Genomic DNA, 26369 nt, shown 5'->3' with positions numbered 1-26369 from the left:
GATCGAACCAGGGACATTTAGATCTTCAGTCTAACGCTCTCCCAACTGAGCTATTTCGGCACAAAAACTAAAAATAAAGTGGCGTACAGCCAGAATATGAAACTCGGTGGAATAAAAACAATTCTATGAACAATTGCTGGACCAGCCACTTTTGTTGTTTACATAGAGCCCTGAGGGGTAGCACTTTGGGAAGCAATTGAATGGCATCAGACGGCTTTGAGTCAGATATTTTAACCATCAAGGCACAATGTCCCCAAAATACAGCTTCTAGCTGCCGAAACCCGGGATCGAACCAGGGACATTTAGATCTTCAGTCTAACGCTCTCCCAACTGAGCTATTTCGGCACAAAAACTAAAAATAAAGTGGCGTACAGCCAGAATATGAAACTCGGTGGAATAAAAACAATTCTATGAACAATTGCTGGACCAGCCACTTTTGTTGTATGCATAGAGCCCTGAGGGGTAGCACTTTGGGAAGCAATTGAATGGCATCAGACGGCTTTGAGTCAGATATTTTAACCATCAAGGCACAATGTCCCCAAAATACAGCTTCCAGCTGCCGAAACCCGGGATCGAACCAGGGACATTTAGATCTTCAGTCTAACGCTCTCCCAACTGAGCTATTTCGGCACAGAAACTATAAACAAAGTGGCGTACAGCCAGAATATAAATCATTCTGAAAAAATGTCAATACATTTTAGGGAATTTCCATTTTCGGTAATTCATGAAGTAGCTCTCGCAATGTTGCCTGGCATCGGACTAGCCTACGTGCTCTATGTGCTATTTGATGCTACTGATGCAAATTGAATCAGCGTTTCTAAACATCAAGGCACTTAGTCCCCAAAATACAGCCTTCAGCTGCCGAAACCCGGGATCGAACCAGGGACATTTAGATCTTCAGTCTAACGCTCTCCCAACTGAGCTATTTCGGCACAAAAACTAAAAACAAAGTGGCGTACAGCCAGAATATGAAACTCAGTGGAATAAAAACAATTCTATGAACAATTGCTGGACCAGCCACTTTTGTTGTTTACATAGAGCCCTGAGGGGTAGCACTTTGGGAAGCAATTGAATGGCATCAGACGGCTTTGAGTCAGATATTTTAACCATCAAGGCACAATGTCCCCAAAATACAGCTTCCAGCTGCCGAAACCCGGGATTGAACCAGGGACATTTAGATCTTCAGTCTAACGCTCTCCCAACTGAGCTATTTCGGCACAGAAACTAATAACAAAGTGGCGTACAGCCAGAATATAAATCATTCTAAAAAAAATGTCAATACATTTTAGGGAATTTCCATTTTCGGTAATTCATGAAGTAGCTCTCGCAATGTTGCCTGGCATCGGACTAGCCTACGTGCTCTATGTGCTATTTGATGCTACTGATGCAATTTGAATCAGCGTTTCTAAACATCAAGGCACTTAGTCCCCAAAATACAGCCTTCAGCTGCCGAAACCCGGGATCGAACCAGGGACATTTAGATCTTCAGTCTAACGCTCTCCCAACTGAGCTATTTCGGCACAGAAACTATAAACAAAGTGGCGTACAGCCAGAATATAAATCATTCTGAAAAAATGTCAATACATTTTAGGGAATTTCCATTTTCGGTAATTCATGAAGTAGCTCTCGCAATGTTGCCTGGCATCGGACTAGCCTACGTGCTCTATGTGCTATTTGATGCTACTGATGCAAATTGAATCAGCGTTTCTAAACATCAAGGCACTTAGTCCCCAAAATACAGCCTTCAGCTGCCGAAACCCGGGATCGAACCAGGGACATTTAGATCTTCAGTCTAACACTCTCCCAACTGAGCTATTTCGGCACAAAAACTAAAAACAAAGTGGCGTACAGCCAGAATATGAAACTCAGTGGAATAAAAACAATTCTATGAACAATTGCTGGACCAGCCACTTTTGTTGTTTACATAGAGCCCTGAGGGGTAGCACTTTGGGAAGCAATTGAATGGCATCAGACGGCTTTGAGTCAGATATTTTAACCATCAAGGCACAATGTTCCCAAAATACAGCTTCCAGCTGCCGAAACCCGGGATTGAACCAGGGACATTTAGATCTTCAGTCTAACGCTCTCCCAACTGAGCTATTTCGGCACAGAAACTAATAACAAAGTGGCGTACAGCCAGAATATAAATCATTCTGAAAAAATGTCAATACATTTTAGGGAATTTCCATTTTCGGTAATTCATGAAGTAGCTCTCGCAATGTTGCCTGGCATCGGACTAGCCTACGTGCTCTATGTGCTATTTGATGCTACTGATGCAATTTGAATCAGCGTTTCTAAACATCAAGGCACTTAGTCCCCAAAATACAGCCTTCAGCTGCCGAAACCCGGGATCGAACCAGGGACATTTAGATCTTCAGTCTAACGCTCTCCCAACTGAGCTATTTCGGCACAGAAACTATAAACAAAGTGGCGTACAGCCAGAATATAAATCATTCTGAAAAAATGTCAATACATTTTAGGGAATTTCCATTTTCGGTAATTCATGAAGTAGCTCTCGCAATGTTGCCTGGCATCGGACTAGCCTACGTGCTCTATGTGCTATTTGATGCTACTGATGCAAATTGAATCAGCGTTTCTAAACATCAAGGCACTTAGTCCCCAAAATACAGCCTTCAGCTGCCGAAACCCGGGATCGAACCAGGGACATTTAGATCTTCAGTCTAACACTCTCCCAACTGAGCTATTTCGGCACAAAAACTAAAAACAAAGTGGCGTACAGCCAGAATATGAAACTCAGTGGAATAAAAACAATTCTATGAACAATTGCTGGACCAGCCACTTTTGTTGTTTACATAGAGCCCTGAGGGGTAGCACTTTGGGAAGCAATTGAATGGCATCAGACGGCTTTGAGTCAGATATTTTAACCATCAAGGCACAATGTTCCCAAAATACAGCTTCCAGCTGCCGAAACCCGGGATTGAACCAGGGACATTTAGATCTTCAGTCTAACGCTCTCCCAACTGAGCTATTTCGGCACAGAAACTAATAAAAAAGTGGCGTACAGCCAGAATATAAATCATTCTGAAAAAATGTCAATACATTTTAGGGAATTTCCATTTTCGGTAATTCATGAAGTAGCTCTCGCAATGTTGCCTGGCATCGGACTAGCCTACGTGCTCTATGTGCTATTTGATGCTACTGATGCAATTTGAATCAGCGTTTCTAAACATCAAGGCACTTAGTCCCCAAAATACAGCCTCCAGCTGCCGAAACCCGGGATCGAACCAGGGACATTTAGATCTTCAGTCTAACGCTCTCCCAACTGAGCTATTTCGGCACAGAAACTAAAAATAAAGTGGCGTACAGCCAGAATATGAAACTCAGTGGAATAAAAACAATTCTATGAACAATTGCTGGACCAGCCACTTTTGTTGTTTACATAGAGCCCTGAGGGGTAGCACTTTGGGAAGCAATTGAATGGCATCAGACGGCTTTGAGTCAGATATTTTAACCATCAAGGCACAATGTCCCCAAAATACAGCTTCCAGCTGCCGAAACCCGGGATCGAACCAGGGACATTTAGATCTTCAGTCTAACGCTCTCCCAACTGAGCTATTTCGGCACAAAAACTAAAAATAAAGTGGCGTACAGCCAGAATATGAAACTCGGTGGAATAAAAACAATTCTATGAACAATTGCTGGACCAGCCACTTTTGTTGTATACATAGAGCCCTGAGGGGTAGCACTTTGGGAAGCAATTGAATGGCATCAGACGGCTTTGAGTCAGATATTTTAACCATCAAGGCACAATGTCCCCAAAATTCAGCCTTCAGCTGCCGAAACCCGGGATCGAAGCAGGGACATTCATCTCTAACACTCCCCCAACTGAGCTATTTCGGCACAAGCACAGTGATCCTAGTGGCACTCGGTGGAATAAAACAAATTCTATGAACAACTGCTGGACATTTCCTGGAACAGCCACTTTTGTTGTATACATAGAGCCCTGAGGGGTAGCACTTTGGGAAGCAATTGAATGGCATCAGACGGCTTTGAGTCAGATATTTTAACCATCAAGGCACAATGTCCCCAAAATACAGCTTCTAGCTGCCGAAACCCGGGATTGAACCAGGGACATTTAGATCTTCAGTCTAACGCTCTCCCAACTGAGCTATTTCGGCACAGAAACTAATAACAAAGTGGCGTACAGCCAGAATATAAATCATTCTGAAAAAATGTCAATACATTTTAGGGAATTTCCATTTTCGGTAATTCATGAAGTAGCTCTCGCAATGTTGCCTGGCATCGGACTAGCCTACGTGCTCTATGTGCTATTTGATGCTACTGATGCAATTTGAATCAGCGTTTCTAAACATCAAGGCACTTAGTCCCCAAAATACAGCCTTCAGCTGCCGAAACCCGGGATCGAACCAGGGACATTTAGATCTTCAGTCTAACGCTCTCCCAACTGAGCTATTTCGGCACAGAAACTAAAAATAAAGTGGCGTACAGCCAGAATATGAAACTCAGTGGAATAAAAACAATTCTATGAACAATTGCTGGACCAGCCACTTTTGTTGTTTACATAGAGCCCTGAGGGGTAGCACTTTGGGAAGCAATTGAATGGCATCAGACGGCTTTGAGTCAGATATTTTAACCATCAAGGCACAATGTCCCCAAAATACAGCTTCCAGCTGCCGAAACCCGGGATCGAAACAGGGACATTTAGATCTTCAGTCTAACGCTCTCCCAACTGAGCTATTTCGGCACAGAAACTAATAAAAAAGTGGCGTACAGCCAGAATATAAATCATTCTGAAAAAAATGTCAATACATTTTAGGGAATTTCCATTTTCGGTAATTCATGAAGTAGCTCTCGCAATGTTGCCTGGCATCGGACTAGCCTACGTGCTCTATGTGCTATTTGATGCTACTGATGCAATTTGAATCAGCGTTTCTAAACATCAAGGCACTTAGTCCCCAAAATACAGCCTTCAGCTGCCGAAACCCAGGATCGAACCAGGGACATTTAGATCTTCAGTCTAACGCTCTCCCAACTGAGCTATTTCGGCACAGAAACTAATAAAAAAGTGGCGTACAGCCAGAATATGAAACTCAGTGGAATAAAAACAATTCTATGAACAATTGCTGGACCAGCCACTTTTGTTGTTTACATAGAGCCCTGAGGGGTAGCACTTTGGGAAGCAATTGAATGGCATCAGACGGCTTTGAGTCAGATATTTTAACCATCAAGGCACAATGTCCCCAAAATACAGCTTCCAGCTGCCGAAACCCAGGATCGAACCAGGGACATTTAGATCTTCAGTCTAACGCTCTCCCAACTGAGCTATTTCGGCACAAAAACTAAAAATAAAGTGGCGTACAGCCAGAATATGAAACTCGGTGGAATAAAAACAATTCTATGAACAATTGCTGGACCAGCCACTTTTGTTGTATACATAGAGCCCTGAGGGGTAGCACTTTGGGAAGCAATTGAATGGCATCAGACGGCTTTGAGTCAGATATTTTAACCATCAAGGCACAATGTCCCCAAAATTCAGCCTTCAGCTGCCGAAACCCGGGATCGAAGCAGGGACATTCATCTCTAACGCTCCCCCAACTGAGCTATTTCGGCACAAGCACAGTGACCCTAGTGGCACTCGGTGGAATAAAACAAATTCTATGAACAACTGCTGGACATTTCCTGGAACAGCCACTTTTGTTGTATACATAGAGCCCTGAGGGGTAGCACTTTGGGAAGCAATTGAATGGCATCAGACGGCTTTGAGTCAGATATTTTAACCATCAAGGCACAATGTCCCCAAAATACAGCTTCTAGCTGCCGAAACCCGGGATTGAACCAGGGACATTTAGATCTTCAGTCTAACGCTCTCCCAACTGAGCTATTTCGGCACAAAAACTAAAAATAAAGTGGCGTACAGCCAGAATATGAAACTCGGTGGAATAAAAACAATTCTATGAACAATTGCTGGACCAGCCACTTTTGTTGTATGCATAGAGCCCTGAGGGGTAGCACTTTGGGAAGCAATTGAATGGCATCAGACGGCTTTGAGTCAGATATTTTAACCATCAAGGCACAATGTCCCCAAAATGCAGCTTCCAGCTGCCGAAACCCGGGATCGAACCAGGGACATTTAGATCTTCAGTCTAACGCTCTCCCAACTGAGCTATTTCGGCACAGAAACTATAAACAAAGTGGCGTACAGCCAGAATATAAATCATTCTGAAAAAATGTCAATACATTTTAGGGAATTTCCATTTTCGGTAATTCATGAAGTAGCTCTCGCAATGTTGCCTGGCATCGGACTAGCCTACGTGCTCTATGTGCTATTTGATGCTACTGATGCAAATTGAATCAGCGTTTCTAAACATCAAGGCACTTAGTCCCCAAAATACAGCCTTCAGCTGCCGAAACCCGGGATCGAACCAGGGACATTTAGATCTTCAGTCTAACACTCTCCCAACTGAGCTATTTCGGCACAGAAACTAAAAACAAAGTGGCGTACAGCCAGAATATGAAACTCAGTGGAATAAAAACAATTCTATGAACAATTGCTGGACCAGCCACTTTTGTTGTTTACATAGAGCCCTGAGGGGTAGCACTTTGGGAAGCAATTGAATGGCATCAGACGGCTTTGAGTCAGATATTTTAACCATCAAGGCACAATGTCCCCAAAATACAGCTTCCAGCTGCCGAAACCCGGGATTGAACCAGGGACATTTAGATCTTCAGTCTAACGCTCTCCCAACTGAGCTATTTCGGCACAGAAACTAATAACAAAGTGGCGTACAGCCAGAATATAAATCATTCTGAAAAAATGTCAATACATTTTAGGGAATTTCCATTTTCGGTAATTCATGAAGTAGCTCTCGCAATGTTGCCTGGCATCGGACTAGCCTACGTGCTCTATGTGCTATTTGATGCTACTGATGCAATTTGAATCAGCGTTTCTAAACATCAAGGCACTTAGTCCCCAAAATACAGCCTTCAGCTGCCGAAACCCGGGATCGAACCAGGGACATTTAGATCTTCAGTCTAACGCTCTCCCAACTGAGCTATTTCAGCACAGAAACTAAAAATAAAGTGGCGTACAGCCAGAATATGAAACTCAGTGGAATAAAAACAATTCTATGAACAATTGCTGGACCAGCCACTTTTGTTGTTTACATAGAGCCCTGAGGGGTAGCACTTTGGGAAGCAATTGAATGGCATCAGACGGCTTTGAGTCAGATATTTTAACCATCAAGGCACAATGTCCCCAAAATACAGCTTCCAGCTGCCGAAACCCGGGATCGAACCAGGGACATTTAGATCTTCAGTCTAACGCTCTCCCAACTGAGCTATTTCGGCACAGAAACTAAAAATAAAGTGGCGTACAGCCAGAATATGAAACTCGGTGGAATAAAAACAATTCTATGAACAATTGCTGGACCAGCCACTTTTGTTGTATACATAGAGCCCTGAGGGGTAGCACTTTGGGAAGCAATTGAATGGCATCAGACGGCTTTGAGTCAGATATTTTAACCATCAAGGCACAATGTCCCCAAAATTCAGCCTTCAGCTGCCGAAACCCGGGATCGAAGCAGGGACATTCATCTCTAACGCTCCCCCAACTGAGCTATTTCGGCACAAGCACAGTGACCCTAGTGGCACTCGGTGGAATAAAACAAATTCTATGAACAACTGCTGGACATTTCCTGGAACAGCCACTTTTGTTGTATACATAGAGCCCTGAGGGGTAGCACTTTGGGAAGCAATTGAATGGCATCAGACGGCTTTGAGTCAGATATTTTAACCATCAAGGCACAATGTCCCCAAAATACAGCTTCTAGCTGCCGAAACCCGGGATTGAACCAGGGACATTTAGATCTTCAGTCTAACGCTCTCCCAACTGAGCTATTTCGGCACAGAAACTAATAACAAAGTGGCGTACAGCCAGAATATAAATCATTCTGAAAAAATGTCAATACATTTTAGGGAATTTCCATTTTCGGTAATTCATGAAGTAGCTCTCGCAATGTTGCCTGGCATCGGACTAGCCTACGTGCTCTATGTGCTATTTGATGCTACTGATGCAAATTGAATCAGCGTTTCTAAACATCAAGGCACTTAGTCCCCAAAATACAGCCTTCAGCTGCCGAAACCCGGGATCGAACCAGGGACATTTAGATCTTCAGTCTAACACTCTCCCAACTGAGCTATTTCGGCACAGAAACTAAAAACAAAGTGGCGTACAGCCAGAATATGAAACTCAGTGGAATAAAAACAATTCTATGAACAATTGCTGGACCAGCCACTTTTGTTGTTTACATAGAGCCCTGAGGGGTAGCACTTTGGGAAGCAATTGAATGGCATCAGACGGCTTTGAGTCAGATATTTTAACCATCAAGGCACAATGTCCCCAAAATACAGCTTCCAGCTGCCGAAACCCGGGATTGAACCAGGGACATTTAGATCTTCAGTCTAACGCTCTCCCAACTGAGCTATTTCGGCACAGAAACTAATAACAAAGTGGCGTACAGCCAGAATATAAATCATTCTGAAAAAATGTCAATACATTTTAGGGAATTTCCATTTTCGGTAATTCATGAAGTAGCTCTCGCAATGTTGCCTGGCATCGGACTAGCCTACGTGCTCTATGTGCTATTTGATGCTACTGATGCAATTTGAATCAGCGTTTCTAAACATCAAGGCACTTAGTCCCCAAAATACAGCCTTCAGCTGCCGAAACCCGGGATCGAACCAGGGACATTTAGATCTTCAGTCTAACGCTCTCCCAACTGAGCTATTTCGGCACAGAAACTAAAAATAAAGTGGCGTACAGCCAGAATATGAAACTCAGTGGAATAAAAACAATTCTATGAACAATTGCTGGACCAGCCACTTTTGTTGTTTACATAGAGCCCTGAGGGGTAGCACTTTGGGAAGCAATTGAATGGCATCAGACGGCTTTGAGTCAGATATTTTAACCATCAAGGCACAATGTCCCCAAAATTCAGCCTTCAGCTGCCGAAACCCGGGATCGAACCAGGGACATTTAGATCTTCAGTCTAACGCTCTCCCAACTGAGCTATTTCGGCACAAAAACTAAAAATAAAGTGGCGTACAGCCAGAATATGAAACTCGGTGGAATAAAAACAATTCTATGAACAATTGCTGGACCAGCCACTTTTGTTGTATACATAGAGCCCTGAGGGGTAGCACTTTGGGAAGCAATTGAATGGCATCAGACGGCTTTGAGTCAGATATTTTAACCATCAAGGCACAATGTCCCCAAAATTCAGCCTTCAGCTGCCGAAACCCGGGATCGAAGCAGGGACATTCATCTCTAACGCTCCCCCAACTGAGCTATTTCGGCACAAGCACAGTGACCCTAGTGGCACTCGGTGGAATAAAACAAATTCTATGAACAACTGCTGGACATTTCCTGGAACAGCCACTTTTGTTGTATACATAGAGCCCTGAGGGGTAGCACTTTGGGAAGCAATTGAATGGCATCAGACGGCTTTGAGTCAGATATTTTAACCATCAAGGCACAATGTCCCCAAAATACAGCTTCTAGCTGCCGAAACCCGGGATTGAACCAGGGACATTTAGATCTTCAGTCTAACGCTCTCCCAACTGAGCTATTTCGGCACAGAAACTAATAACAAAGTGGCGTACAGCCAGAATATAAATCATTCTGAAAAAATGTCAATACATTTTAGGGAATTTCCATTTTCGGTAATTCATGAAGTAGCTCTCGCAATGTTGCCTGGCATCGGACTAGCCTACGTGCTCTATGTGCTATTTGATGCTACTGATGCAATTTGAATCAGCGTTTCTAAACATCAAGGCACTTAGTCCCCAAAATACAGCCTTCAGCTGCCGAAACCCGGGATCGAACCAGGGACATTTAGATCTTCAGTCTAACGCTCTCCCAACTGAGCTATTTCGGCACAGAAACTAAAAATAAAGTGGCGTACAGCCAGAATATGAAACTCAGTGGAATAAAAACAATTCTATGAACAATTGCTGGACCAGCCACTTTTGTTGTTTACATAGAGCCCTGAGGGGTAGCACTTTGGGAAGCAATTGAATGGCATCAGACGGCTTTGAGTCAGATATTTTAACCATCAAGGCACAATGTCCCCAAAATACAGCTTCCAGCTGCCGAAACCCGGGATCGAACCAGGGACATTTAGATCTTCAGTCTAACGCTCTCCCAACTGAGCTATTTCGGCACAGAAACTAATAAAAAAGTGGCGTACAGCCAGAATATAAATCATTCTGAAAAAAATGTCAATACATTTTAGGGAATTTCCATTTTCGGTAATTCATGAAGTAGCTCTCGCAATGTTGCCTGGCATCGGACTAGCCTACGTGCTCTATGTGCTATTTGATGCTACTGATGCAATTTGAATCAGCGTTTCTAAACATCAAGGCACTTAGTCCCCAAAATACAGCCTTCAGCTGCCGAAACCCGGGATCGAACCAGGGACATTTAGATCTTCAGTCTAACGCTCTCCCAACTGAGCTATTTCGGCACAGAAACTAAAAATAAAGTGGCGTACAGCCAGAATATGAAACTCAGTGGAATAAAAACAATTCTATGAACAATTGCTGGACCAGCCACTTTTGTTGTTTACATAGAGCCCTGAGGGGTAGCACTTTGGGAAGCAATTGAATGGCATCAGACGGCTTTGAGTCAGATATTTTAACCATCAAGGCACAATGTCCCCAAAATACAGCTTCTAGCTGCCGAAACCCGGGATCGAACCAGGGACATTTAGATCTTCAGTCTAACGCTCTCCCAACTGAGCTATTTCGGCACAAAAACTAAAAATAAAGTGGCGTACAGCCAGAATATGAAACTCGGTGGAATAAAAACAATTCTATGAACAATTGCTGGACCAGCCACTTTTGTTGTATGCATAGAGCCCTGAGGGGTAGCACTTTGGGAAGCAATTGAATGGCATCAGACGGCTTTGAGTCAGATATTTTAACCATCAAGGCACAATGTCCCCAAAATACAGCTTCCAGCTGCCGAAACCCGGGATCGAACCAGGGACATTTAGATCTTCAGTCTAACGCTCTCCCAACTGAGCTATTTCGGCACAGAAACTACAAACAAAGTGGCGTACAGCCAGAATATAAATCATTCTGAAAAAATGTCAATACATTTTAGGGAATTTCCATTTTCGGTAATTCATGAAGTAGCTCTCGCAATGTTGCCTGGCATCGGACTAGCCTACGTGCTCTATGTGCTATTTGATGCTACTGATGCAAATTGAATCAGCGTTTCTAAACATCAAGGCACTTAGTCCCCAAAATACAGCCTTCAGCTGCCGAAACCCGGGATCGAACCAGGGACATTTAGATCTTCAGTCTAACACTCTCCCAACTGAGCTATTTCGGCACAGAAACTAAAAACAAAGTGGCGTACAGCCAGAATATGAAACTCAGTGGAATAAAAACAATTCTATGAACAATTGCTGGACCAGCCACTTTTGTTGTTTACATAGAGCCCTGAGGGGTAGCACTTTGGGAAGCAATTGAATGGCATCAGACGGCTTTGAGTCAGATATTTTAACCATCAAGGCACAATGTCCCCAAAATACAGCTTCCAGCTGCCGAAACCCAGGATTGAACCAGGGACATTTAGATCTTCAGTCTAACGCTCTCCCAACTGAGCTATTTCGGCACAGAAACTAATAACAAAGTGGCGTACAGCCAGAATATAAATCATTCTGAAAAAATGTCAATACATTTTAGGGAATTTCCATTTTCGGTAATTCATGAAGTAGCTCTCGCAATGTTGCCTGGCATCGGACTAGCCTACGTGCTCTATGTGCTATTTGATGCAATTTGAATCAGCGTTTCTAAACATCAAGGCACTTAGTCCCCAAAATACAGCCTTCAGCTGCCGAAACCCGGGATCGAACCAGGGACATTTAGATCTTCAGTCTGACGCTCTCCCAACTGAGCTATTTCGGCACAAAAACTAAAAATAAAGTGGCGTACAGCCAGAATATGAAACTCGGTGGAATAAAAACAATTCTATGAACAATTGCTGGACCAGCCACTTTTGTTGTATACATAGAGCCCTGAGGGGTAGCACTTTGGGAAGCAATTGAATGGCATCAGACGGCTTTGAGTCAGATATTTTAACCATCAAGGCACAATGTCCCCAAAATACAGCTTCCAGCTGCCGAAACCCGGGATCGAACCAGGGACATTTAGATCTTCAGTCTAACGCTCTCCCAACTGAGCTATTTCGGCACAAAAACTAAAAATAAAGTGGCGTACAGCCAGAATATGAAACTCGGTGGAATAAAAACAATTCTATGAACAATTGCTGGACCAGCCACTTTTGTTGTATACATAGAGCCCTGAGGGGTAGCACTTTGGGAAGCAATTGAATGGCATCAGACGGCTTTGAGTCAGATATTTTAACCATCAAGGCACAATGTCCCCAAAATTCAGCCTTCAGCTGCCGAAACCCGGGATCGAAGCAGGGACATTCATCTCTAACGCTCCCCCAACTGAGCTATTTCGGCACAAGCACAGTGACCCTAGTGGCACTCGGTGGAATAAAACAAATTCTATGAACAACTGCTGGACATTTCCTGGAACAGCCACTTTTGTTGTATACATAGAGCCCTGAGGGGTAGCACTTTGGGAAGCAATTGAATGGCATCAGACGGCTTTGAGTCAGATATTTTAACCATCAAGGCACAATGTCCCCAAAATACAGCTTCTAGCTGCCGAAACCCGGGATTGAACCAGGGACATTTAGATCTTCAGTCTAACGCTCTCCCAACTGAGCTATTTCGGCACAGAAACTAATAACAAAGTGGCGTACAGCCAGAATATAAATCATTCTGAAAAAATGTCAATACATTTTAGGGAATTTCCATTTTCGGTAATTCATGAAGTAGCTCTCGCAATGTTGCCTGGCATCGGACTAGCCTACGTGCTCTATGTGCTATTTGATGCTACTGATGCAATTTGAATCAGCGTTTCTAAACATCAAGGCACTTAGTCCCCAAAATACAGCCTTCAGCTGCCGAAACCCGGGATCGAACCAGGGACATTTAGATCTTCAGTCTAACGCTCTCCCAACTGAGCTATTTCGGCACAGAAACTAAAAATAAAGTGGCGTACAGCCAGAATATGAAACTCAGTGGAATAAAAACAATTCTATGAACAATTGCTGGACCAGCCACTTTTGTTGTTTACATAGAGCCCTGAGGGGTAGCACTTTGGGAAGCAATTGAATGGCATCAGACGGCTTTGAGTCAGATATTTTAACCATCAAGGCACAATGTCCCCAAAATACAGCTTCCAGCTGCCGAAACCCGGGATCGAACCAGGGACATTTAGATCTTCAGTCTAACGCTCTCCCAACTGAGCTATTTCGGCACAGAAACTAATAAAAAAGTGGCGTACAGCCAGAATATAAATCATTCTGAAAAAAATGTCAATACATTTTAGGGAATTTCCATTTTCGGTAATTCATGAAGTAGCTCTCGCAATGTTGCCTGGCATCGGACTAGCCTACGTGCTCTATGTGCTATTTGATGCTACTGATGCAATTTGAATCAGCGTTTCTAAACATCAAGGCACTTAGTCCCCAAAATACAGCCTTCAGCTGCCGAAACCCGGGATCGAACCAGGGACATTTAGATCTTCAGTCTAACGCTCTCCCAACTGAGCTATTTCGGCACAGAAACTAAAAATAAAGTGGCGTACAGCCAGAATATGAAACTCAGTGGAATAAAAACAATTCTATGAACAATTGCTGGACCAGCCACTTTTGTTGTTTACATAGAGCCCTGAGGGGTAGCACTTTGGGAAGCAATTCAATGGCATCAGACGGCTTTGAGTCAGATATTTTAACCATCAAGGCACAATGTCCCCAAAATACAGCTTCTAGCTGCCGAAACCCGGGATCGAACCAGGGACATTTAGATCTTCAGTCTAACGCTCTCCCAACTGAGCTATTTCGGCACAAAAACTAAAAATAAAGTGTCGTACAGCCAGAATATGAAACTCGGTGGAATAAAAACAATTCTATGAACAATTGCTGGACCAGCCACTTTTGTTGTATACATAGAGCCCTGAGGGGTAGCACTTTGGGAAGCAATTGAATGGCATCAGACGGCTTTGAGTCAGATATTTTAACCATCAAGGCACAATGTCCCCAAAATTCAGCCTTCAGCTGCCGAAACCCGGGATCGAAGCAGGGACATTCATCTCTAACGCTCCCCCAACTGAGCTATTTCGGCACAAGCACAGTGACCCTAGTGGCACTCGGTGGAATAAAACAAATTCTATGAACAACTGCTGGACATTTCCTGGAACAGCCACTTTTGTTGTATACATAGAGCCCTGAGGGGTAGCACTTTGGGAAGCAATTGAATGGCATCAGACGGCTTTGAGTCAGATATTTTAACCATCAAGGCACAATGTCCCCAAAATACAGCTTCTAGCTGCCGAAACCCGGGATCGAACCAGGGACATTTAGATCTTCAGTCTAACGCTCTCCCAACTGAGCTATTTCGGCACAAAAACTAAAAATAAAGTGGCGTACAGCCAGAATATGAAACTCGGTGGAATAAAAACAATTCTATGAACAATTGCTGGACCAGCCACTTTTGTTGTATGCATAGAGCCCTGAGGGGTAGCACTTTGGGAAGCAATTGAATGGCATCAGACGGCTTTGAGTCAGATATTTTAACCATCAAGGCACAATGTCCCCAAAATACAGCTTCCAGCTGCCGAAACCCGGGATCGAACCAGGGACATTTAGATCTTCAGTCTAACGCTCTCCCAACTGAGCTATTTCGGCACAGAAACTATAAACAAAGTGGCGTACAGCCAGAATATAAATCATTCTGAAAAAATGTCAATACATTTTAGGGAATTTCCATTTTCGGTAATTCATGAAGTAGCTCTCGCAATGTTGCCTGGCATCGGACTAGCCTACGTGCTCTATGTGCTATTTGATGCTACTGATGCAAATTGAATCAGCGTTTCTAAACATCAAGGCACTTAGTCCCCAAAATACAGCTTCCAGCTGCCGAAACCCGGGATCGAACCAGGGACATTTAGATCTTCAGTCTAACACTCTCCCAACTGAGCTATTTCGGCACAGAAACTAAAAACAAAGTGGCGTACAGCCAGAATATGAAACTCAGTGGAATAAAAACAATTCTATGAACAATTGCTGGACCAGCCACTTTTGTTGTTTACATAGAGCCCTGAGGGGTAGCACTTTGGGAAGCAATTGAATGGCATCAGACGGCTTTGAGTCAGATATTTTAACCATCAAGGCACAATGTCCCCAAAATACAGCTTCCAGCTGCCGAAACCCGGGATTGAACCAGGGACATTTAGATCTTCAGTCTAACGCTCTCCCAACTGAGCTATTTCGGCACAGAAACTAATAACAAAGTGGCGTACAGCCAGAATATAAATCATTCTGAAAAAATGTCAATACATTTTAGGGAATTTCCATTTTCGGTAATTCATGAAGTAGCTCTCGCAATGTTGCCTGGCATCGGACTAGCCTACGTGCTCTATGTGCTATTTGATGCAATTTGAATCAGCGTTTCTAAACATCAAGGCACTTAGTCCCCAAAATACAGCCTTCAGCTGCCGAAACCCGGGATCGAACCAGGGACATTTAGATCTTCAGTCTAACGCTCTCCCAACTGAGCTATTTCGGCACAGAAACTAAAAATAAAGTGGCGTACAGCCAGAATATGAAACTCAGTGGAATAAAAACAATTCTATGAACAATTGCTGGACCAGCCACTTTTGTTGTTTACATAGAGCCCTGAGGGGTAGCACTTTGGGAAGCAATTGAATGGCATCAGACGGCTTTGAGTCAGATATTTTAACCATCAAGGCACAATGTCCCCAAAATACAGCTTCCAGCTGCCGAAACCCGGGATCGAACCAGGGACATTTAGATCTTCAGTCTAACGCTCTCCCAACTGAGCTATTTCAGCACAAAAACTAAAAATAAAGTGGCGTACAGCCAGAATATGAAACTCGGTGGAATAAAAACAATTCTATGAACAATTGCTGGACCAGCCACTTTTGTTGTATACATAGAGCCCTGAGGGGTAGCACTTTGGGAAGCAATTGAATGGCATCAGACGGCTTTGAGTCAGATATTTTAACCATCAAGGCACAATGTCCCCAAAATTCAGCCTTCAGCTGCCGAAACCCGGGATCGAAGCAGGGACATTCATCTCTAACGCTCCCCCAACTGAGCTATTTCGGCACAAGCACAGTGACCCTAGTGGCACTCGGTGGAATAAAACAAATTCTATGAACAACTGCTGGACATTTCCTGGAACAGCCACTTTTGTTGTATACATAGAGCCCTGAGGGGTAGCACTTTGGGAAGCAATTGAATGGCATCAGACGGCTTTGAGTCAGATATTTTAACCATCAAGGCACAATGTCCCCAAAATACAGCTTCTAGCTGCCGAAACCCGGGATCGAACCAGGGACATTTAGATCTTCAGTCTAACGCTCTCCCAACTGAGCTATTTCGGCACAAAAACTAAAAATAAAGTGGCGTACAGCCAGAATATGAAACTCGGTGGAATAAAAACAATTCTATGAACAATTGCTGGACCAGCCACTTTTGTTGTATACATAGAGCCCTGAGGGGTAGCACTTTGGGAAGCAATTGAATGGCATCAGACGGCTTTGAGTCAGATATTTTAACCATCAAGGCACAATGTCCCCAAAATACAGCTTCCAGCTGCCGAAACCCGGGATTGAACCAGGGACATTTAGATCTTCAGTCTAACGCTCTCCCAACTGAGCTATTTCGGCACAGAAACTAATAACAAAGTGGCGTACAGCCAGAATATAAATCATTCTGAAAAAATGTCAATACATTTTAGGGAATTTCCATTTTCGGTAATTCATGAAGTAGCTCTCGCAATGTTGCCTGGCATCGGACTAGCCTACGTGCTCTATGTGCTCTATGTGCTATTTGATGCTACTGATGCAATTTGAATCAGCGTTTCTAAACATCAAGGCACTTAGTCCCCAAAATACAGCCTTCAGCTGCCGAAACCCGGGATCGAACCAGGGACATTTAGATCTTCAGTCTAACGCTCTCCCAACTGAGCTATTTCGGCACAGAAACTAAAAATAAAGTGGTGTACAGCCAGAATATGAAACTCAGTGGAATAAAAACAATTCTATGAACAATTGCTGGAATAGCCACTTTTGTTGTATACATAGAGCCCTGAGGGGTAGCACTTTGGGAAGCAATTGAATGGCATCAGACGGCTTTGAGTCAGATATTTTAACCATCAAGGCACAATGTCCCCAAAATTCAGCCTTCAGCTGCCGAAACCCGGGATCGAAGCAGGGACATTCATCTCTAACGCTCCCCCAACTGAGCTATTTCGGCACAAGCACAGTGACCCTAGTGGCACTCGGTGGAATAAAAAAAATTCTATGAACAACTGCTGGACATTTCCTGGAACAGCCACTTTTGTTGTATACATAGAGCCCTGAGGGGTAGCACTTTGGGAAGCAATTGAATGGCATCAGACGGCTTTGAGTCAGATATTTTAACCATCAAGGCACAATGTCCCCAAAATACAGCTTCCAGCTGCCGAAACCCGGGATCGAACCAGGGACATTTAGATCTTCAGTCTAACGCTCTCCCAACTGAGCTATTTCGGCACAGAAACTAAAAACAAAGTGGCGTACAGCCAGAATATAAATCATTCTGAAAAAATGTCAATACATTTTAGGGAATTTCCATTTTCGGTAATTCATGAAGTAGCTCTCGCAATGTTGCCTGGCATCGGACTAGCCTACGTGCTCAATGTGCTATTTGATGCTACTGATGCAATTTGAATCAGCGTTTCTAAACATCAAGGCACTTAGTCCCCAAAATACAGCCTTCAGCTGCCGAAACCCGGGATCGAACCAGGGACATTTAGATCTTCAGTCTAACGCTCTCCCAACTGAGCTATTTCGGCACAGAAACTAAAAATAAAGTGGCGTACAGCCAGAATATGAAACTCAGTGGAATAAAAACAATTCTATGAACAATTGCTGGACCAGCCACTTTTGTTGTTTACATAGAGCCCTGAGGGGTAGCACTTTGGGAAGCAATTGAATGGCATCAGACGGCTTTGAGTCAGATATTTTAACCATCAAGGCACAATGTCCCCAAAATACAGCTTCCAGCTGCCGAAACCCGGGATTGAACCAGGGACATTTAGATCTTCAGTCTAACGCTCTCCCAACTGAGCTATTTCGGCACAGAAACTAATAACAAAGTGGCGTACAGCCAGAATATAAATCATTCTGAAAAAATGTCAATACATTTTAGGGAATTTCCATTTTCGGTAATTCATGAAGTAGCTCTCGCAATGTTGCCTGGCATCGGACTAGCCTACGTGCTCTATGTGCTATTTGATGCAATTTGAATCAGCGTTTCTAAACATCAAGGCACTTAGTCCCCAAAATACAGCCTTCAGCTGCCGAAACCCGGGATCGAACCAGGGACATTTAGATCTTCAGTCTAACGCTCTCCCAACTGAGCTATTTCGGCACAGAAACTAAAAATAAAGTGGCGTACAGCCAGAATATGAAACTCAGTGGAATAAAAACAATTCTATGAACAATTGCTGGACCAGCCACTTTTGTTGTTTACATAGAGCCCTGAGGGGTAGCACTTTGGGAAGCAATTGAATGGCATCAGACGGCTTTGAGTCAGATATTTTAACCATCAAGGCACAATGTCCCCAAAATACAGCTTCCAGCTGCCGAAACCCGGGATCGAACCAGGGACATTTAGATCTTCAGTCTAACGCTCTCCCAACTGAGCTATTTCAGCACAAAAACTAAAAATAAAGTGGCGTACAGCCAGAATATGAAACTCGGTGGAATAAAAACAATTCTATGAACAATTGCTGGACCAGCCACTTTTGTTGTATACATAGAGCCCTGAGGGGTAGCACTTTGGGAAGCAATTGAATGGCATCAGACGGCTTTGAGTCAGATATTTTAACCATCAAGGCACAATGTCCCCAAAATTCAGCCTTCAGCTGCCGAAACCCGGGATCGAAGCAGGGACATTCATCTCTAACGCTCCCCCAACTGAGCTATTTCGGCACAAGCACAGTGACCCTAGTGGCACTCGGTGGAATAAAACAAATTCTATGAACAACTGCTGGACATTTCCTGGAACAGCCACTTTTGTTGTATACATAGAGCCCTGAGGGGTAGCACTTTGGGAAGCAATTGAATGGCATCAGACGGCTTTGAGTCAGATATTTTAACCATCAAGGCACAATGTCCCCAAAATACAGCTTCTAGCTGCCGAAACCCGGGATCGAACCAGGGACATTTAGATCTTCAGTCTAACGCTCTCCCAACTGAGCTATTTCGGCACAAAAACTAAAAATAAAGTGGCGTACAGCCAGAATATGAAACTCGGTGGAATAAAAACAATTCTATGAACAATTGCTGGACCAGCCACTTTTGTTGTATACATAGAGCCCTGAGGGGTAGCACTTTGGGAAGCAATTGAATGGCATCAGACGGCTTTGAGTCAGATATTTTAACCATCAAGGCACAATGTCCCCAAAATACAGCTTCCAGCTGCCGAAACCCGGGATCGAACCAGGGACATTTAGATCTTCAGTCTAACGCTCTCCCAACTGAGCTATTTCGGCACAGAAACTAATAACAAAGTGGCGTACAGCCAGAATATAAATCATTCTGAAAAAATGTCAATACATTTTAGGGAATTTCCATTTTCGGTAATTCATGAAGTAGCTCTCGCAATGTTGCCTGGCATCGGACTAGCCTACGTGCTCTATGTGCTATTTGATGCTACTGATGCAATTTGAATCAGCGTTTCTAAACATCAAGGCACTTAGTCCCCAAAATACAGCCTTCAGCTGCCGAAACCCGGGATCGAACCAGGGACATTTAGATCTTCAGTCTAACGCTCTCCCAACTGAGCTATTTCGGCACAGAAACTAAAAATAAAGTGGCATACAGCCAGAATATGAAACTCAGTGGAATAAAAACAATTCTATGAACAATTGCTGGACCAGCCACTTTTGTTGTTTACATAGAGCCCTGAGGGGTAGCACTTTGGGAAGCAATTGAATGGCATCAGACGGCTTTGAGTCAGATATTTTAACCGTCAAGGCACAATGTCCCCAAAATACAGCTTCAAGCTGCCGAAACCCGGGATCGAACCAGGGACATTTAGATCTTCAGTCTAACGCTCTCCCAACTGAGCTATTTCGGCACAGAAACTAATAAAAAAGTGGCGTACAGCCAGAATATAAATCATTCTGAAAAAATGTCAATACATTTTAGGGAATTTCCATTTTCGGTAATTCATGAAGTAGCTCTCGCAATGTTGCCTGGCATCGGACTAGCCTACGTGCTCTATGTGCTATTTGATGCTACTGATGCAATTTGAATCAGCGTTTCTAAACATCAAGGCACCTAGTCCCCAAAATACAGCCTTCAGCTGCCGAAACCCGGGATCGAACCAGGGACATTTAGATCTTCAGTCTGACGCTCTCCCAACTGAGCTATTTCGGCACAAAAACTAAAAATAAAGTGGCGTACAGCCAGAATATGAAACTCGGTGGAATAAAAACAATTCTATGAACAATTGCTGGACCAGCCACTTTTGTTGTATACATAGAGCCCTGAGGGGTAGCACTTTGGGAAGCAATTGAATGGCATCAGACGGCTTTGAGTCAGATATTTTAACCATCAAGGCACAATGTCCCCAAAATACAGCTTCCAGCTGCCGAAACCCGGGATCGAACCAGGGACATTTAGATCTTCAGTCTAACGCTCTCCCAACTGAGCTATTTCGGCACAGAAACTAATAACAAAGTGGCGTACAGCCAGAATATAAATCATTCTGAAAAAATGTCAATACATTTTAGGGAATTTCCATTTTCGGTAATTCATGAAGTAGCTCTCGCAATGTTGCCTGGCATCGGACTAGCCTACGTGCTCTATGTGCTATTTGATGCTACTGATGCAAATTGAATCAGCGTTTCTAAACATCAAGGCACTTAGTCCCCAAAATACAGCCTTCAGCTGCCGAAACCCAGGATCGAACCAGGGACATTTAGATCTTCAGTCTAACACTCTCCCAACTGAGCTATTTCGGCACAGAAACTAAAAACAAAGTGGCGTACAGCCAGAATATGAAACTCAGTGGAATAAAAACAATTCTATGAACAATTGCTGGACCAGCCACTTTTGTTGTTTACATAGAGCCCTGAGGGGTAGCACTTTGGGAAGCAATTGAATGGCATCAGACGGCTTTGAGTCAGATATTTTAACCATCAAGGCACAATGTCCCCAAAATACAGCTGCCGAAACCCGGGATTGAACCAGGGACATTTAGATCTTCAGTCTAACGCTCTCCCAACTGAGCTATTTCAGCACAGAAACTAATAACAAAGTGGCGTACAGCCAGAATATAAATCATTCTGAAAAAATGTCAATACATTTTAGGGAATTTCCATTTTCGGTAATTCATGAAGTAGCTCTCGCAATGTTGCCTGGCATCGGACTAGCCTACGTGCTCTATGTGCTATTTGATGCTACTGATGCAATTTGAATCAGCGTTTCTAAACATCAAGGCACTTAGTCCCCAAAATACAGCCTTCAGCTGCCGAAACCCGGGATCGAACCAGGGACATTTAGATCTTCAGTCTAACGCTCTCCCAACTGAGCTATTTCGGCACAGAAACTAAAAATAAAGTGGCGTACAGCCAGAATATGAAACTCGTTGGAATAAAAACAATTCTATGAACAATTGCTGGAACAGCCACTTTTGTTGTATACATAGAGCCCTGAGGGGTAGCACTTTGGGAAGCAATTGAATGGCATCAGACGGCTTTGAGTCAGATATTTTAACCATCAAGGCACAATGTCCCCAAAATTCAGCCTTCAGCTGCCGAAACCCGGGATCGAAGCAGGGACATTCATCTCTAACGCTCCCCCAACTGAGCTATTTCGGCACAAGCACAGTGACCCTAGTGGCACTCGGTGGAATAAAACAAATTCTATGAACAACTGCTGGACATTTCCTGGAACAGCCACTTTTGTTGTATACATAGAGCCCTGAGGGGTAGCACTTTGGGAAGCAATTGAATGGCATCAGACGGCTTTGAGTCAGATATTTTAACCATCAAGGCACAATGTCCCCAAAATACAGCTTCTAGCTGCCGAAACCCGGGATCGAACCAGGGACATTTAGATCTTCAGTCTAACGCTCTCCCAACTGAGCTATTTCGGCACAGAAACTAAAAATAAAGTGGCGTACAGCCAGAATATGAAACTCGTTGGAATAAAAACAATTCTATGAACAATTGCTGGAACAGCCACTTTTGTTGTATACATAGAGCCCTGAGGGGTAGCACTTTGGGAAGCAATTGAATGGCATCAGACGGCTTTGAGTCAGATATTTTAACCATCAAGGCACAATGTCCCCAAAATACAGCTTCCAGCTGCCGAAACCCAGGATTGAACCAGGGACATTTAGATCTTCAGTCTAACGCTCTCCCAACTGAGCTATTTCGGCACAGAAACTAGAAACAAAGTGGCGTACAGCCAGAATATAAATCATTCTGAAAAAATGTCAATACATTTTAGGGAATTTCCATTTTCGGTAATTCATGAAATAGCTCTCGCAATGTTGCCTAGCATCGGACTAGCCTACGTGCTATTTGATGCTACTGATGCAATTTGAATCAGCGTTTCTAAACATCAAGGCACTTAGTCCCCAAAATACAGCCTTCAGCTACCGAAACCCGGGATCGAACCAGGGACATTTAGATCTTCAGTCTAACGCTCTCCCAACTGAGCTATTTCGGCACAAGCACAGTGACCCTAGTGGCACTCGGTGGAATAAAAAAAATTCTATGAACAATTGCTGGACATTTCCTGGAACAGCCACTTTTGTTGTATACATAGAGCCCTGAGGGGTTGCAATTTGGGAAGCAATTGAATGGCATCAGACGGCTTTGAGTCAGATATTTTAACCATCAAGGCCCAATGTCCCCAAAATACAGCTTCCAGCTGCCGAAATTGGCACAAAAACAATCTTAGGGAACAAGCAAATGGAGAGGGAGTTCTTCATTTTTACAGTGGTGCCACCACTCAGGATTGGATATGATCACACTTTGCACTCATTTCTACACCTTAACACCTCTGTGATACTGCTGACAGGCTATAAACATGGCACAGATTGCAGTCACGTAGCTTGTCTGGCCTCCCAAATATGCCCTCTGAATTGTCAATGTTTTCTATACAATTGTGTTTTCTGAAATGTTGCTCAGTCCATCAAAAGAAAAACACATGCAAATGCTAATCGCAAACAGTCGCAGCAAAACTGCCTGCGTTAATTTCACCATCTAGACGTACACTTTTCCTTTCAGACCACTAGAGAGCAGAGCTCTGTAACAGTTGGTGCTGGAATTGAGTAGACATAAACCACAACTATATTTACTTATCGATGTATTCAATGACAGACAGAAAAACTCAGTAGATGATCCTGGACTGTTGTCCTTAAAGTGCCTATCAGATGTCGAGCATGACAAAGCAGAATTGTTTGACTTAAATATCCTATTTTTTGAAATACTCCTGTTAGATTCATATGCACTACCACGAGTTCAAATATAAGGTTAGAACTATCATACAACAGCTGTACTGTGTGACACACAATTCATTTTTGGAAAAAGCTTTTGCTCATCTTTTAAACTCTATTCTTTTAGCCCTGTTATATCAACTACTGTATTCACTCGCAGGTGGAGTTGTCCTTTAAGTATATGTTCGTACCAGACTGAAGGTGAGCAACCTGGGTGCTGTGTATCTGTAGGACAGGTAGATGAAAGCCAGTCTTCCTACTGTGACGGAGGCCCAGAATGTACTATCCAGATAGCCAGCTGTCTTATGACCCATCAGCAGAGGAGGGGATACTGCGTAGGTGTAGAAGGGGATACTGCGTAGGTGTAGACAAATCCAGCATAGGAGCCCTGCAGCACAAAAACAAAGCAGGAGGTTTTTTCAAGTCTGACAATGTGGGCCAGAGAAGGAGTGCCATTTCTTAAATCCAAATTGTAGCAATTGTGCGCAATTCTGACTTCTGGCTGTTGTGGTAAATAGCAGCCAAACTACAAAAAACTACCAACCTCTTGTTTTTAGAACACCACCATGCACTATTTAACCTCACTCAGTATCTCCCTCTGTGCCCACAGCATGTCCTGGTATTGTGTTAAGTGCTTTTGTTTTCATGTGTGTTGTGTAAGTAGAAAGGAAAGCAGAAAGTCTCTATATCTTCCACTGCAAACTAAAAACACATCTTTTCTTACTTATAGCACTTTGTAGTTTGGCTTTCTTGAAGAAATTGTACTTTCTTGATTCTTGTTGTTCTGAGTTTGTACTCATGATTGAATGCACTTAATGTAAGTCGCTTTGGATAAAAGCATCAGCTAAATAAAATGTAATGTAATATATGCTGGAAGTCTCACTATAATCCCATCAGTGATGAAGAGGATGGCCCCACCCAGTGTGTGGAGAATGAAGAAAGAAGCAGGCCGGCCCCAGAGTTTGGCAAGATTGCAGCAACCAAACCAACTTCCATGACCTGGACAGAGAGGGATACTGAGGTTGGTCCTTTCATTTGATTGTAGTTGATCACAAGCAGAGGTGTCAAGTAACGAAGTACAAATACTTCGTTACCTTACTTAAGTAGACATTTTGGGTATCTATACTTTACTGGAGTATTTATTTTTCAGACGACTTTTTACTTCTACTCCTTACATTTTCACGCAAATATCTGTACTTTCTACTCCCTACATTTTAAAAATAGCCTCGTTACTATATTTGCCTTTTAAACGCTCCCAGGGTGAAGATGCAACAGCAGCTCTCCTGTGAGGAGCAACCGGAGTTCTCCTTGCACCGAAGCAGCTCTCTAAACCCGGAGCAGCTATCTGAACCCGGAGCAGAACTCCTGCTCCAGGTGAAACGAGCCACGGTGCTCGTGTCTTCTACTTCAACAATGAGCTGCTGGCTTCACATATTACAAAAGTACAAAGTACACGGATATAAAACTAAGTCATTAATAAATACATGGGCAAATGCCTGTACTTTCGGGTAAATGGTTACGGTACACCGTTAACAGGTTACGCTTACGCATGCGCGATTTGACGCGACGCCGTGAGCTCCGTGAGCTCGTCTTTTCCTGCTGTTGCGTTTCTCAAAATAAAAAAACAGATCTAAGCTCAATATTGAGCATGAATTGAGAGAGGCCGTATCAAATCTACAACCCCGTTTATAACATATGTGTCGAGGAAAGTAGGTCACTGCAGCCACTAATACTGATACAACGTGATGGTTCACATATCTGCACTCATTCTGTTTTGTTTGGCAAAAAAAATTAAAAGCTTATTGTTTTCCACAATGAGCTATTTAGTAGTAACTAAATATGAGTTATTTTTTGCACAGATAGAACTTACACAAAACATTGTCTGATGGGGCAATCTGATTTACTTGAAAGTGATTGCAATTTTCTTTATTCTGTTATTTATAATAGCACAGATGAGTCACACAATTATGTTATTTACAGAAAAAGTTTGAGAAGCACAGCTTTAAGTGTTTGTGTCGGAGTCGCCGCCGCCGCCTATTTTGCACTATTACAATACTTATAGGCAACTAGTTATCATGTCTTCCGCTCCATGAAACGCATGTTAATGCTCAGTAGTACACATATGGTACTTTAATGTATTTGCATTGTAATAAAATGTGATCATTTTAAATGGGCATATATGCAGCTGAAACGGGTAGTCTAGTGCATCCCACATTGTTCAACATAACATTTTAAAACATTATAGTCGTTATGGCCTTTATCAAAATGATTGTTTTGGGGGAGGTGGGGTAGTGCACTATAGGCCCCTGAGAGGCTTAAGAGTTTGTCCTTAATGGAAAAAAAACATTCCCCTTACATTACCTTTACTTTTATACTTTTAAGTAGTTTTTTTCAACTTTTACAGAAGTATTTTTAAATCCTAGAATCTATACTTCTATTTGAGTAATGAATGTGAATACTTTTGACACCTCTGATCACAAGCACACATATACATGCATTACCTTGGCCACTGTCACCAGTGGGGCTGGTGCTGGACAGAGACTCTCCGTCGATCAGACGTGGACTGTTGCTGGAGCAAGGCAGCAGTCTCTCGTGGTATATCAAAGCGAGCACTGCTGCTGGCACTGGGAGCTTCCAGGATACACACACACACACACACACACACACACACACACACACACACACACACACACACACACAGTTAACAGTCAACACT

At 43.2% G+C, this 26369-nt stretch overlaps 1 protein-coding gene across 1 annotated transcript in view; it reads right to left on the bottom strand.

The window, feature by feature from the left end:
* The window catches only part of mfsd4aa (major facilitator superfamily domain containing 4Aa), a 138768-nt gene that overhangs the window by 101073 nt on the left and 11326 nt on the right, over positions 1-26369 (bottom strand). Inside the window, 4 exon segments of the mRNA XM_079218706.1 lie at positions 23845-24018; positions 24021-24041; positions 24537-24652; positions 26155-26284. Of these exon segments, the coding sequence (XP_079074832.1) occupies positions 23845-24018; positions 24021-24041; positions 24537-24652; positions 26155-26284 (441 nt within the window).

This window comes from Taurulus bubalis, assembly GCF_910589615.1.
Source record: "Taurulus bubalis genome assembly, chromosome: 5".
NCBI classification, from domain to species: domain Eukaryota; kingdom Metazoa; phylum Chordata; class Actinopteri; order Perciformes; family Cottidae; genus Taurulus; species Taurulus bubalis.
This window is presented reverse-complemented; position numbering and strand designations above follow the sequence as displayed.